The sequence below is a fragment of the Rattus norvegicus genome, chromosome 15, assembly GCF_036323735.1.
Source record: "Rattus norvegicus strain BN/NHsdMcwi chromosome 15, GRCr8, whole genome shotgun sequence".
Lineage (NCBI taxonomy): Eukaryota > Metazoa > Chordata > Mammalia > Rodentia > Muridae > Rattus > Rattus norvegicus.
In genome coordinates this window covers 34902021-34916168 of record NC_086033.1, presented here as the reverse complement: position 1 = coordinate 34916168, position 14148 = coordinate 34902021, and the positions used below count along the sequence as shown (strand labels likewise).

General features: G+C 44.3%; 1 protein-coding gene and 1 non-coding gene across 2 annotated transcripts in view; one reads left to right on the top strand and one right to left on the bottom strand.

Moving 5' to 3' along the window:
• The first annotated feature begins 2093 nt into the window (after positions 1-2093).
• Positions 2094-2256, top strand: LOC120097219 (small nucleolar RNA SNORA5). The gene has a single exon (XR_005494452.1). It is a non-coding gene; the product is annotated as a small nucleolar RNA SNORA5 (small nucleolar RNA).
• Positions 2257-7676: 5420 nt separating this feature from the next.
• Parp4 (poly (ADP-ribose) polymerase family, member 4) overlaps positions 7677-14148 on the bottom strand; it is a 102290-nt gene continuing 95818 nt past the window's right edge. Inside the window, exons 33-34 of the mRNA NM_001427093.1 lie at positions 13172-13304; positions 7677-8223 (exon numbers count right to left, since the gene is read on the bottom strand). Coding sequence (NP_001414022.1) covers positions 8031-8223; positions 13172-13304 — 326 coding nt within the window. The 3' untranslated portion in view covers positions 7677-8030. The remainder of the gene's footprint in view (positions 8224-13171; positions 13305-14148) is intronic.

The window sequence follows — 14148 nt, the reverse complement described above, 5'->3', positions numbered from 1 at the left end:
GCTCCGCCCTAATCCGCTTCTGCGGCGTGACTCGACAGTGGGAGAAGCCAGCCAATTGTGGGCGTCGAGTCTCGGATTGACACACAGAGTGGCCAATCCTGCAAAGGGGCGCTCCCAGGAGCCCTGGGGAGTTCGCGGGAAGTGGATGGGCGGGTCGAAAGGCTTTCTGAGGAAGAACGCTGCCTCGGGGTCGAGCGGAAGGGGTCGGGGGGGGGGGGTAGAGTGCGAGGGGCGGTCCTAGCATGTAACCTCCCTGACGCCAGGGAGGCTGGCTGTCTGTGGAGACCTGTTGTTTGGATAATCTCAGGGAGACCTTGAGGGTTCTGGGAAAGGAACCCTCGGTGTTAACGAGACTGGTCTTTGCGGAATGACTGCCCAGGAATGTTTTCACACTTACATACGGTTTTGGCTGGCGTAAATGGTGTCAGTAGTAGAATCAATTGCATATAGCCTATAGGGATATTTCATTTTAATGAGTAGCATTTAAAGATAATGGGGACCCGGGAGGTGGCTCAGCGCTCTGATCGCTAAGTATTAGGACCTGAGTTTAATTTCTAAGGATCCACAAAGCGAGAAAATTCCCTCAATCTCTTGCGCGCGCGCGCGCACACACACACACACACACACACTCACACACACACACATACACAACACTGATGGAGGCAGGGAGGGAAGGAAATGAAAAGCTCAAGTCTGTAATTCCCGCACTGAAGACGCTGAGACTGCAGGATTTTTTGAAGAATTCAAGGTCAACCTACACAGCAAGACACTATATCAAGTAAATAATAATTTATCGGATTTACTTGTCGGCCTTTGAATTTACTTGTTGGCCTTTGGAAGTAGTTCAATGATAGAGTGTCTGGCAGGTGAAGGTTGGAGGCATAGTCCAGCACCTGAGTAAAAGTTGGTTCTTTCCTTCGAAATAGAGAGCTCAGGTTGCCTGGCTTGCCCCGGTTTGGGCTATATTTAATTAATTGGATCATTCACACCTGATAAACCAAGCCAAAACCATGTATGTGTTTGTCCCCAAGTTCCCTTGCTTCTTATTAAATTGAAAATAACAGAGGCAGGTATGGGGTTGATGCAAGAGAAACGTAAGTAATAATGATGCTACAAAGAGTTCACAAAGAAGCTTGCCTCCCATATGACTGGAAGGTACCAGGCTTATTACAAAGTCTAGGAAACAAATTTGTGGGCCAAAATTGAAGTTTTTGGGTTGCTGAGAAAGTTTCTGTTAGTGTTTGTGCCCTAAGATTGACCTCCAATGAGCCTCCATTCCCACAACAAAAGGAGACAATCCTAACGTACAATCAGCTATTAAGCCTATCCCCCTTATTAAAAAAAAAATGCCTCTGAGGGACAGCTCAATGGCTGAATCCCAAGTCACAACTATCATTAAATCCTAGTCTGCCACTAAGTCCCCTGTGCCCTCATCAGGAAAAGCATAATTCTGGCAGGTGGGCAAGATGACCCTGGATAACAAGTACGGAAAAGAACAACACTGGTGTATATACTTAGAAGTAATTCTGACACTATCCTTGCTGTGTAAATCTTGTATCTGCCCGAGTGAACAGACTTTCAGTCTCCTGTCTCTGTTTAAATTGTTCCAAGAGTAACTTGGAGCTGGGACCTGAATGAGATGTAAGAATAGCATATGTGGAATGCATAAACTGAAAATGAATGTAAGTCAGTAAAAATTTGTTCACAGCTGGCCCCTCTTTGAGCATTATCTGGAGCCAGATTCATGGTATTTTAAAAGGCTAATCAAAGGGTGGGGATTTAGCTCAGTGGTAGAGCGCTTGCCTAGCAAACGCAAGGCCCTGGGTTCGGTCCTTAGCTCCAAAAAAAAAAAAAAAAAAAAAAAAAGTGTGTGGAGTGAATTTTCACCAGAAAGACACACTAACTTTAGAACGGGTCACATTCCTATAACCTCAGCCTTCCAAAGGCTAAGGCTAAGGGGGGAGAGTGAAGACTTCAAAGCCAGACTGGTTTAAAAAACACATTTAGATTAGATTGATAGATACCAGATATAGATGGAAGACAACATAGATATTATCAACATACATCAGAGAATGAGATAACAAAATGATTTGTGCAGATTATGAATAACTGACAATTGTTTGATGTTCGTACAGTACTGCTAGGAAAAGTCACTTAAAAGACATTTTTCTAATGGCTGCCACAACAAGTTCTGCTGCTCATGGGCCCTGGGTGCTCTAACCTGGGACCTGGGGATAAGTTTGGCTGCAGACACTGTAAAACAAAAAAAAAAAAAAACATTTTTCTGGCGTTACTTCCAGCCTTCCTCTAGCCTCTTGTGTCCCCAAATGTGTGTGCCTTTTCTCAGCTGGTCTGCCAGAGACCCTCCTGAATGGGAACTGTAGTACCCTCCTCCCTCAGCAGGCCCCATTTCCACTCCAATAAGAAACCATCAGGAACCAACAAAACCTCACCAAACTGCAGGGACAAGTGCCCATGGGTGGGAAAGGAACTGCTCGAAGAAAGGAGATATTTCATAGAACAGCACTGCAGATGATAAGAAACTGCGGTTCTCCTTAAACAAGTTAGCGGTAAACAACGTCTCTGGTATTGAAGAGGTGAACATGTTTACAAACCAAGGAACAATGATCCATTTTACAACCCTCAAGTCTAGGGTCTCGGGGCTGGAGAGATGGCTCAGCGGCTAAGAGCACTGACTGTTCTTCCAGAGGTCCTGAGTTCAATTCCCAGCAACCACATGGTGGCTCACAACCATCTGTAATGGGATCTGGTGTGTCTGAAGACAGCTACAGTGTACTTGTATACATTAAATAAATTAATTAATTAAAAAAAAAAAGTCTAGGGTCTTTGGCAGCAAACACCTTCACCATGACAGGCCTCGGGTGAGACAAAGCAGCTGACAGAAATGCTTCCCAGCATCCTCAAACAGCTTGGTGCAGATGGTCTGACCAGTTAGAGACCGGCTGAAGCTCTTCATGAACAATCTGTGGATGGAAAAGCAGCACTTGCTTCTGGAGAGGAGGAAGATGATCAAGTTCCAGATCTGGTGGAGAATTTTGATGGAGAATTTTGATGGGGCTTCTAAGAATGAGGCAAACTGAATTGAAGCAACTTCTGAAGAGGTGACATTTGCAGAAGTTACAGGAGCTGCTGTTTTATATCATGGCTACCTTTTAAAATTCTTTTGTGTATGGATCTGATGAAAACTAGATCTCTAATATTTTTAAGCCCCAAGGCCCATGGACACTGCAGCTCTTTTTCAGCTTTTTATAACTAATTCATTCTTTGCAGAAAATTAACCGGAAGAAGTCTGAGAATGGAATTTGGAAAAGGTCAATAAAAAATTTTTTTTTGCTTTAAATTTTTTTAATTTTTTTTTTTTCAGAGCTGGGGACCGAACCCAGGGCCTTGCGCTTGCTAGGCAAGCGCTCTACCACTGAGCTAAATCCCCAACCCTGAAGCTTTAAATTTAAAGTCAGTAACAAGTCTGTGGTGGGGAACATTTTGCTTACTGGAAATGTATTATGATGTCTCTTACATTCAAAGAGACTGGAACTTTTGCTGGACTTCATGCCACAGTTAATAATCTAATGTCCTCTTCTGACCTCTAAGGGTACCAGGCCACACACGTGGTACAGACATACATGCGGGCAAAACATAATAAAATTAAACTCATAAAAAGAAAGGGGGGTGTGTGACAAATCCAGAATATGAGCTATCTGATTGGGCAGTTAACATTGTTTCTCCATATCACAAGACAGAAATGAAAGAGACTTGTAGATTTATAAAAACATGGCTACATACTTATTTACTTGTTTTGAGACAGGGTCTTGCTACGTAGCTCAGGTTGGCCTGGAACAACTTACTTCATAACCTAGGCTAGTTTCAAACTTATGACAATCCTCCTGCCTTTAGTTTCCAAACGCTAGGACTATAGGTATTCACACTGTGCCTTGTCTTTGTTTGGGCTCTTCAAGTTGTAAGTATCTGTCTTAGAAAGATAACACTGGGGCTGGAGAGATGGCTCAGCGGTTAAGAGCACTGAACTGCTCTTCCAGAGGTCCTGAGTTCAATTCCCAGCGACCACATGGTGGCTCACAACCACCATGGGACCTGGCTCCCTCTTCTGGTGTGTCCGAAGACAGCAATAGCATACTCATATACATAAAATAAAATCTTAAAAAAAAAAATAACACTGTGAAATGGGTATGAAGACTACAAATAAATTCTATCGTCGTCGTCGTCATGTAGATATTATTGTTGTGGGAATGTCCACGATATGTATGAGGCCACGAGACAACTTCGTGGAGTCACTTCGTTCATTCCATCTTCATGTGGGATCTGGTGATTGAACTCAAATCTTCAGACTTTCATGCTAAGTGCCTTACTCATCGAGCTATCTCACTGGCCTGTGCAGTTCTTCCATTCATCCATATCCAAATCTTCAGCCGGAGAAGAGCCCAAGCCTCGTTTCTACAGCTCCTATTGTACCGAGGTGCTGATGGCTCTGCCTCTTGTGTTTGTTTTACAGTCACCAGGATGATCAAAGGAAGATGGTGACTTCAGGCACCCGAGAGGTCCAGCCTCTAATGGACTGAACCTATACAGCCGTGTAGAAGGATATTTATTGATTGTGAAACAAAAGCTATTTTTAGAATAAAACGATTCCCTCAAACCCAACCCAAGATCTGATCTACATGGTCCTTGAAGGAATTCCCCACCCTTGTAATCTCAGGCCTTACTGTGCACTGTTTGCAGTACTCAGTAACACAAGACAGTCCATGTTTGCCAGGACCGTCTTGTAACTAAAGTCATGCAAAGGCTGTAATGCCTCCTCAGAAAAACAACTCTATAAATCGCAGAAAACAATCACTGTTTTCTACCATGATTTCTTCAAGGTGTCAGTACTTCCTTAGAAAACTTCTTCATCAGGGTTTACCCTAGATGACTCTACTGATTTGTCCCTCTTAACTTCTGCATATGTCTCCCCATCCTAATAAGTGACAGCTTGCCTAGCTTGGGGACCTGTGACTTTGGAAGTGTTTCCCTTTCCTTATGTGCTGCAAATAAAATTTCCTGGTGTTCTGTTCCTTTTAGACTCCCAACAAAAGGGAGTCCCATTCAGCCAGGCAGGCTGTGCCAGCCAAAATCACTGAAAAGGAGGCAAGCAAGGGTTGCAGTGGGAACAGAGATGCTGGGCTGCCTAAGCGAGAGATAAACAAGAGAAAGTCCTGGCTTCAGGTAAATATTGATGAAGAGAACAGAGAGAAGTCTGAATCCCCACAAGACAGGATTTATGTGTTAAAGTGCTTTATACACAAGGGCTTTATACGAAGGACTAGACCAATGGCGGAAGTGGGAATTCTGTTATGACAAATACCTTAGGGAAACTATTAAACAAAAAAGGTTGGGTCTGGTGGTGGTGGCCGATGCTTTTAATCCCAGCACTTGGGAGGCAGAGGCAAGCTCTCTGTATGAGTTTGAGGCCAACCTGGTCTACAGAGCAGAGTTCTAGGATAGCCAAGGCTGAAAGGAAAAACAGAAAAAGGGCTGGAGAAATGGCTCCGTGATTCCAGAGGTCTTGAGTTAAATTCCCAGCAATCACATGGTGGCTCACGACCATCTATAATGGAATCCAATGCCCTCCTCCCTGGTGTTCGGGAAGACATTTCATTCGTATGGATAAAAATAAGAAAGAAATAGTTTTTAAAAGATTTGTTTATTTATTTTATGAGCACACTGTAGCTGTCTTCATGCACACCAGAAGAGGACATCTGATCCCATTACAGATGGTTGTGAGCCACCATGTGGTTGCTGGGAATTGAACTCAGGACCTCTGGAAGAGAAATCAGTGTTCTTAACTGCTGAGCCATCTCTCCAGCCCATAACTAAAAAATTTTAAAAAGGCAAAGGGTTTTATTTTGGACCATTATTTAAGAAATTTCCAATTACTTACAGTAATTTCTCTTTTGTTATTCTTTACTTTTTAGGTCCTTTCCTGTAATGAAAATTCTGGAATTTTAGTTCCTTTTAAAAAATACAGAAATGGGTTTGGGGATTTAGCTCAGTGGTAGAGCGCTTGCCTAGCAAGCGCAAGGCCCTGGGTTCGGTCCCCAGCTCTGAAAAAAAGAAAAAAAAATACAGAATATAAGAATACGCTTCATCTCAATCCCAGGTGTGGGATACAGGATGTGCTGCTTTGCAGCAGCTGACTGTGGTCAGCTAGAGCAAGCGGAGGCAACCAGTTGCAGATAGTTTCTGTGACTGGGTGATATTTGGAATTCTGGAAATTTTTCAGAGGAGATATAAATGCTAGTGCTCCAGTAGGCAGGCTTGGTGATTGGTGATGGGTTGTTCAGGGTTAGTTTCAGTTTGCTAGTAGTCATGCTCAAAGAAGAAACAAAAGGAAAGAAATTAGATGCAGGGATCTCTCTCTCTCTCCTCTATTCCTCTTTCCTATCTACTGATAGTGGGTGAAACCAGGGTGATAAAGGGTGGGAAACAGAAGAGCCCACAAAGTAGCAAAGAGCAGCTACAAGCAAAAAAGAAACAAGGAAATTCCATTCTTTCTCTCTCTCTCTCTCTCTCTCTCTCTCTCTCCCTCTTACCCCCCCTAAATTTGAATTTAAATGTGTGTCATTATAATGTCAAATACTCCCATCTCCCATAGTTCAAAGTCAAAGGCTGGGAAACACTATGCCCTGGGAACCTTTCTGCTCTTCACACAGGGAAGCAGGGAAGCCGGTTCAGTCCAGGGAGAGACAAAGCGTTAGGGCAGAAAGCACGGGCTGAGGAAAGTGGCTTTACCTCAGGACAGGAAGTGAGAAGTAAAAGCAGAGTGAGAGACGGTGCATCCCACAAAGGTGAGCCTCCATCAGCCTACTTCTTCTTTTTTTTTTTTTTTTAAAGATTTTATTTATTTCATATATATAAGTACACTGTAGCTGTCTTCAGACACACCAGAAGAGGGCATCGGATCCTATTACAGATGGTTGTGAGCCACCACGTGGTTGCTGGGATTTGAACTCAGGACCTCTGGAAGAGCAGTCAGTGCTCTTAACCGCTGAGCCATCTCTCCAGCCCATCAGCCTACTTCTTTTAAGCAGACCCTATCTCCTGCTTTTCAGCATTTTCCAACAAGGGCATCAGCTGAGAAATTCATCAAGGGATTACTGCAAGGATGAGGTCTGCAATGCACTTCCTGAAGGCTCATCCATTGACTACCAAGCTCCCAATATGTGAGCCTATGTAGAAGACATTTCTTAGCCAACCCAAATGTAACAATAAGCCAGGTAACTCAATGAGGATCATAATTCCAAACATAAAACTCCAAACCTGGAAAATGTCTGGAAGGTGAAATAGCAGAGAACATAGCTGACTATTGGTTTGTTGACTGACTTTTAGGATGTGACAACAAAACAAGACCCATAGAAGACTCATTGTGACACCAAGTATCAACTGAGGTATCTGCAGACAGAAGAGACACACGAGGAAGCATTGCACCAAGTCATACTGCCTGAGGACCAGGCTCCTAGAAACAGGCACCGGCGTAGAACACAGCCACTAGCCAAAGACCGACTGCTTTCTATCTTGCTCAATCTGTCAGCCTTCCACTGGACACCCAGAGGGAAGACATGAGGAGCCACCCCTGTCCCTACCAAGACACGAGACAGCATCTAGTTCTTACAGCTTTTATTGTCGTTAAATGATTAATCAATTCTTTCCATTAATTTTATTTTAAAGGAGATGATAGCTACACTTAAAACAGATTACATGTCATTATTGATACCTTTTACTATTTGATTATTTTCTAAATATGAGAAAGGCAGCAGGGCAGTGGTGCACACACCTTTAAACCCAGCACTTGGAATGCAGAGGCCAGCAGGTCCCTTGAATGTGAGGCCAGCCTGCTGTTCAGAGTGTGTTCCAGGACAGCCAGGGCTTCACAGAGAAACCGTGTCTTGAAAAAACAAAACCAAAAGAGCAACAAAAGATTTATGAGAAAGGTTTACAGTGCAATTCCATTGGCTTCAGCCTTGACTGTAGTGTAGAATTCGGTGAAGGGAAGTGTTGCCTTGGTGCTGAATTCCCAGTAGTTGCTTTGTAGCTGACTCCCAGTCTTTACCCAGCTCAAGCCGTTGGCAAATAGATGGATACTGTCCTTCTGTTCTTCTGGCCCATTCTCTTGCTTTCTTTATGTTCTCAAAAGCCCATGGAATATTCCTAGATTAAAAAAAAAGTTTGTATTGGTTCAGAATAAGTGAAGGGCAGTGTGGTCCCAAATCTATAACACTGTATTGGATGAAATGATTCTATCAAAAAATGAAGATTTTAATAAAAGTAAAATCTTGAGATCCCCATGTGTCATGGGGATTTTGAACTCAGCACATTTCTAGTTTCTTACCTGCTTCATTTTCCAGCTCCCACTGTGCCCAGCAAACCCTCCACCCCACCTCCCCACTCCTGCTCCTTTGGGAGAGCTGCAGCTTTTTCTTGCTTTGTATTTGTTTCCTGTAGTTCCTTTTCTAGTGTCCTTGAGCCCTTGTTTCAATGTCCATCCACTGTCTGGGAGTTTTCAAATTGTTCCAGATGCATGAACACCCGAGAGTCAGCTGTAAAGACCTAACCCCACCCCCACCCCCCACCCCCACACCCCCATCCCCACACACCCGCTGCCAGCCCTTACCCGAAGTTTTTTTTTTTTTTTTTCTTCTTTCTTTTTTTTCGGAGCTGGGGACCGAACCCAGGGCCTTGCGCTTGCTAGGCAAGCGCTCTACCACTGAGCTAAATCCCTAACCCCGTAATTTAATTTATTGTGTGTGTGTAGCCTGTGTAAGAAAGCTGTGAACTCATAGTAAACTATGGATAGGGCAGAGGGCACAATGTTCTTCCCACAAGGTAGCTGTGCTTAATAGTTTCAGGTCAACTTGACACAGGTCAAAGTCATCGGAGTTGAAAGCTCGATTAATAAAATGCCTCTAAGAGATCAGGCTGCAGGCCAGCCGGTAGCACAGTTTTTAATTAGTGATTGATGGGGCAGGGCCCAGACCTTTGTGGGTGTGGCCACCCCCGGGCTGGTAGTTCTGGGTTCTATAGGAAAGCAGGCTGAGCAGACAGTGAGGAGGGAGCCAGTGAGCAGCCTCTCTGTATCACAGCCTCTGCAGCAGCTCCTGCCTCCAGGTTCCTGCCCTGCTTGAGGTCGAGCCCTGACTGCTTCTTCTGATGAACTGTAAAAGTATAACCAAAATAAGCCCTTTCCTCCCCGGGTAGCTTTGGTCATGGTGTTTTATTACAGCAATAGTAACCCTGACTAAGACTTGTAGAAAGAGTTGCATAAACTATAATCAGTGACTGTGTGCAGACTGGTCTGGTGCTGCTGGGATTCAAATGTTAGCTTCTAGACCCCCGAATCTGGTTGCTCCAAGATGTTGATCCTCAAGTATACCGGATTTTCTTGTGTAAATCTTGCCCCCCACCCCCAGGTTATCCACGATTGCTTAATGAAGATGCCCTCAGCCTGTAACTGGGCCGAAGAGAGGTGGAGCTGAACGATCCCTGGTCTTGGGGTCTGAGGCTGGAAGCATGAGGGAAAGAGAGATGAAGAGAAAAGGAGAAGCCACCATGGAGTAGTGGATTATGAGAGCATGGCCATGGGGGCCAGCCTGATGAAGTAGGAATGGCCCCGGGTAAAACATGGCAAGTGCTCTCTCGGGGTTACCGATAGGAGAGTAGACAGGACAGCTTAGAGGGTTGCTATCTGCTGAGCTCTAGGGTTTTAAGGCTTATTATAAATATAAAAGTTTCATGTCACTTATTTTGGAACTAAATGACCTAAGCTGGGGTAGAAACCCCTAAATAATATTTATCACAACAAGTGTACCAGAACCAAGGCCATGACACGCCCTTGCATGTCCACATTATCTCGTGGGAAAGACAAAGGCCTGGGAGGAGTATAGTATTCTTGGCTCTTACATGACCAACGATGATAAGGCATAACACCAGTATATTCTCTGTTTAAGCTAATCGTGAACAGTGCTTCATACCATGTTTACTTTAATAATAAAAGTGAGAAGTGCTTTGTTTGTATTATTCTTTTGTTTTGAAGGCAGGGTTCTCTTTGTAGCCCTGACTGTTCTGGAGCTCACATTGTAGACCATGTTGGCCTCAGATTCAAAGATCCCCTTCCCTCTGGATTAAAGGTGTGGGACATTATTGCTTGGCTTGTGTCTTAGGGTTTCCACTGCTGTGAAGAGACACCATGACCAACTCTTATAAGGGGCAACATTGAACTGGGGCTGGCTTACAGTTTCAGAGGTTCAGTCCATTATCGTCATGGCAGGAAGTATGGCAGCATCCAGGCAGACACGGTGCTAGAGAAGGAGCTGACAGTTCTACATCTCGAGGCATCGAGGAGACTGTCTTCCACAGGCAGCCAAGAAGAGGCTCTCTTCTGTACTGGGTGGAGCTTGAACATAGGACCTCAAAGCCAACCCCCACATTGATGAACTTCCTCCAACAAGGGCACACCTCCTAATAGTGCCACTTCACATGGGTCAAGCATATTTAAATCATTACAGTTTGTTCACACTACTCATGAGCTCAAATGTCTGATGCACTACACAGGTCTTAGACTATCCTCAGAGACGTAGCCTTGCTGGCTACAGAGCAGGTCAACTGTGCCCATGTGCGTGTGTGTGTGTGTGTGTGTGTGTGTGTGTGTGTGTGTGTGTGTGATAAATACAATATAAACTCAAGTACACACATGACCATAGCTGGATATGGGGGTCTAAGTACAATTCTGAGAGTCAGTTCTCTCCTTCCAACCTGTGGATCATGGGACTTAAACTCAGGTCATCAGGCTTACACAGCAAGTGCTTTTACCCGCTGGGCTGTTTCACCTACCTTACAAGATTCTTAAAAAAAAATTCTATTGGGGTTTGGCTCAGTTGGTAGAGACAAGATTAGAAGTTCAGTGTTATCCTCAGCTATGCAGTGAGTTGAAGGCCAACTTGGGATACTTGAGGTTCCTTCTTAAAAAAAAATCTTAGCTGGCTGTAGTACTGTACACCTTTTTTTTTTTTTTTTTTTTCTTTTTTTCGGAGCTGGGGATCGAACCCAGGGCCTTGCGTTTGCTAGGCAAGCGCTCTACCATTGAGCTAAATCCCCAACCCCGTAGTGTACACCTTTTATCCTAGCACTTGGGAGGGACAGGCAGGTGGATCTTTATGAGTTCAAGGTCAGCCTGGTCAACATAGTGAATTCCAGACACCAGAGATACCTGATTTGCAAAAAACAAAACAAAACAAAACCGGTTTCTTGGAGCTGGTGAGAAGGCTCTGCAGGTGAAGGTATTTGTCACCAAGTCCAGTGACCTGAGTTCAATCCCCAGGACCCTTGGGGGCAAACTCAAAGATTAGGTCTTTCCATTCTTTTTCCTTTGAGGAAGTGGTCATGATAATGTGCAGTCGGGGGTGAGGAGCTGGGTGTTTATCTTCACTTGTCTCTGAGAACCTGTAGAGCTTTACCCGGGAGCTAAACAAAGCTAAACTTGAGCCTGACTGCCCAGGTGGTTATGGGATTGAAAGGTAAAAAATTGTTTTGCTGAGACGCAGTGGTGTTTTGAATAGGAATGGCCCCTAGACTCACGTGTGTGAAGGCTTGGCCCGTAGGGAGTGGCACTATTAGGAGGTGTGGCCTTGTTGGAGTGGGTGTGACCTCATCAGAGGAAGTATATCACTGCGGAGTGGGCTTTGAGATCTCTATGCTCAGTCTCTGCCCAGTATAGAAAGATAGCCTCTTCTAGCTGCCTTTGGATCAAAATGTAAAACCCTTGGCTCTTCCAGCACCATGTCTGTCTGCACGCTGCCATATTTCCTATCATGATGCCGGACTGAACCTTTGAAACTGTAAGCCAGCCCCGACTAAACGTTTGCTTAGTTGTAAGAGTTGCCTTAGTCATGGTGTCTCTTCACAGCAATAAAACTCTAATTAAGACAGTTTGTATGATGCCATGCTTCCCACCATGATGATAATAGACTAAACCTTTGAAACTGTAAGCCAGTCCAAACTAAATGCTGTTCTTTATAAGAGTTGCCATGGTCATGGTGTCTCATCACAGCAATAGGAAGACCCTTACTAAAACAGACAGAGTCTCTCTATTATATAGGTCTGGCTGTCAGTAACTTGCTATGTAGACCAGGCTGGCCTCAAACTCACAGAGGAGAGGAGACTCACCTGTATCTGCCTCCTGAGTGCTGAAATTAATGATGTGCACTACTATTCCAGGAAGAATGTTCTAATGTATTTTATTTAATAGTTTGATAGTTTTTTCTGCTGTTTTTGTTTTGGACAGGGTCCTCCTCTGTAGCCTAGGCTGGCCCATAAATTATGATTTTCATCTGTAACCTCTTTGGTGGTGGATTACAGGAATGTGCCACCTTGAATAGGTTGATACTTTGATTTACTCTCTCTCTTTCTCTCTCTCTCTCTCTCTCTCTCTCTCTCTCTCTCACACACACACACACACACACACACACACACACACACACACATACACACACACACACACAGAGAGAGAGAGAGAGAGAGAGAGAGAGAGAGAGAGAGCGCACCAGGTCTCAGTGTACACTAGGCAAGTTCTCTCTCACTAAGGTTCAGTCCCAGCATTGGTCCATGACTTTAAGTACTCAGACACAGGGCACATGGTTCCCATCTGCACTCTTGTTGCAGACCACACGGTTGTTTGGAACAGGCCAACAATCACAATGTGGCTCTTCTAAAGGCACAGATGAGCAACTCCAGTGTGGAGCACCAAACCAGGAGCCCAAAAAGCTATGTTCTGGCATCAACATGCACATGCATTCTGAGATTTGTTCCCATGCAGACTGACATAAAAATCCCATGTCAGTCATCCTGCTACAAGAACCTCAGAGCAAGCTGTAACCTGTGAACAAATTCTCCCTTAAGATTATCATTTACAAACCAGGCATGATGGCACAGCCCACAACTCGAATATTTGGGAGACAGGAAGACTGCTACAAATTTGATGTTGTTCTCACTGACATAGCAAGTTCCAAATCACCCTGTGGGAGCTGGTCTCAAAAAACAAACAAAATATAAGGGGGGTATATACCAAATTCTCAAAACATTTCTTATTATGACATTGAAGCACCTAGAAATGAGGACGTCATCCATCTTTATCAGAGATTTGGCAGCCATTCCTTCTTGTTCCAACTTGGTATAAAGAAACTGCAGTACGAGTAAAGTGGCAATCAGGTCCAGAAGACGCTCTCTTCCTTTTGTACCTAAAAAAAAACAAAGATCTCCTTTACTTCCTGTGGTGGTCTGAAGAAGTGTCCCCCTAGGCTCATTTGTGTATTTGAACATTTGGTCCCCAGGTGGTGTTGCTATTTGAGAGGTTTGGATGGTTCAGGACATGGAGTCGTACTTGAGGAAGAAGCTCACTAGGGGTGGCATAGCCTCCTCCTATTGTGTGACACAATGTGAACAGCCAGTGTCCTGCCCAAGCTACCTGCTGTGATGCCATCCCTACCAATGTAGATTCTAACACTCTGGAGCCACAAGCCAAAATAAAGTTTCTTCTTTAAGTTGTTTCTAGCTTTTTTAAGCACAACAACAAAAAAGTAATTAACTAATGCCCTCTGTGCCTTAAAGTTCTACCGAGGAATTACGAGGCTACGTGTGGTTGCTCCTACCTGTAACCCCGGCACCTGGGAGGCTAAGGCAGGAAGAATTCCATGAGCATAGTGCGTTCTAGACCAGCCTGGGCTACAGAGCCAGACCCTGTCTGAAAACAAAACCAAACACCCAACTGAATTATACCACAATTAAATCTGTGAGGACCACTGTCTTACTGTGGAGTCATGGGGCTCTGTAGTGGGGATGGACAAAGCCATATCACATGGAAACTACATCGATGTTGCTTTTTTTTTTTTTCTTTCTTTCTTTTTTTCGGAGCTGGGGACCGAACCCAGGGCCTTGCGCTTGCTATGCAAGCGCTCTACCGCTGAGCTTAATCCCCAACCCCTCGATGTTGCTTTTTAAACTGTCTTTGCTTTGGTTTTTGTTTGTTTGCTTTTTTAAAGATTTGTTTATTTATTTTATGTACATGAGTGTCTGTAGCTGTCC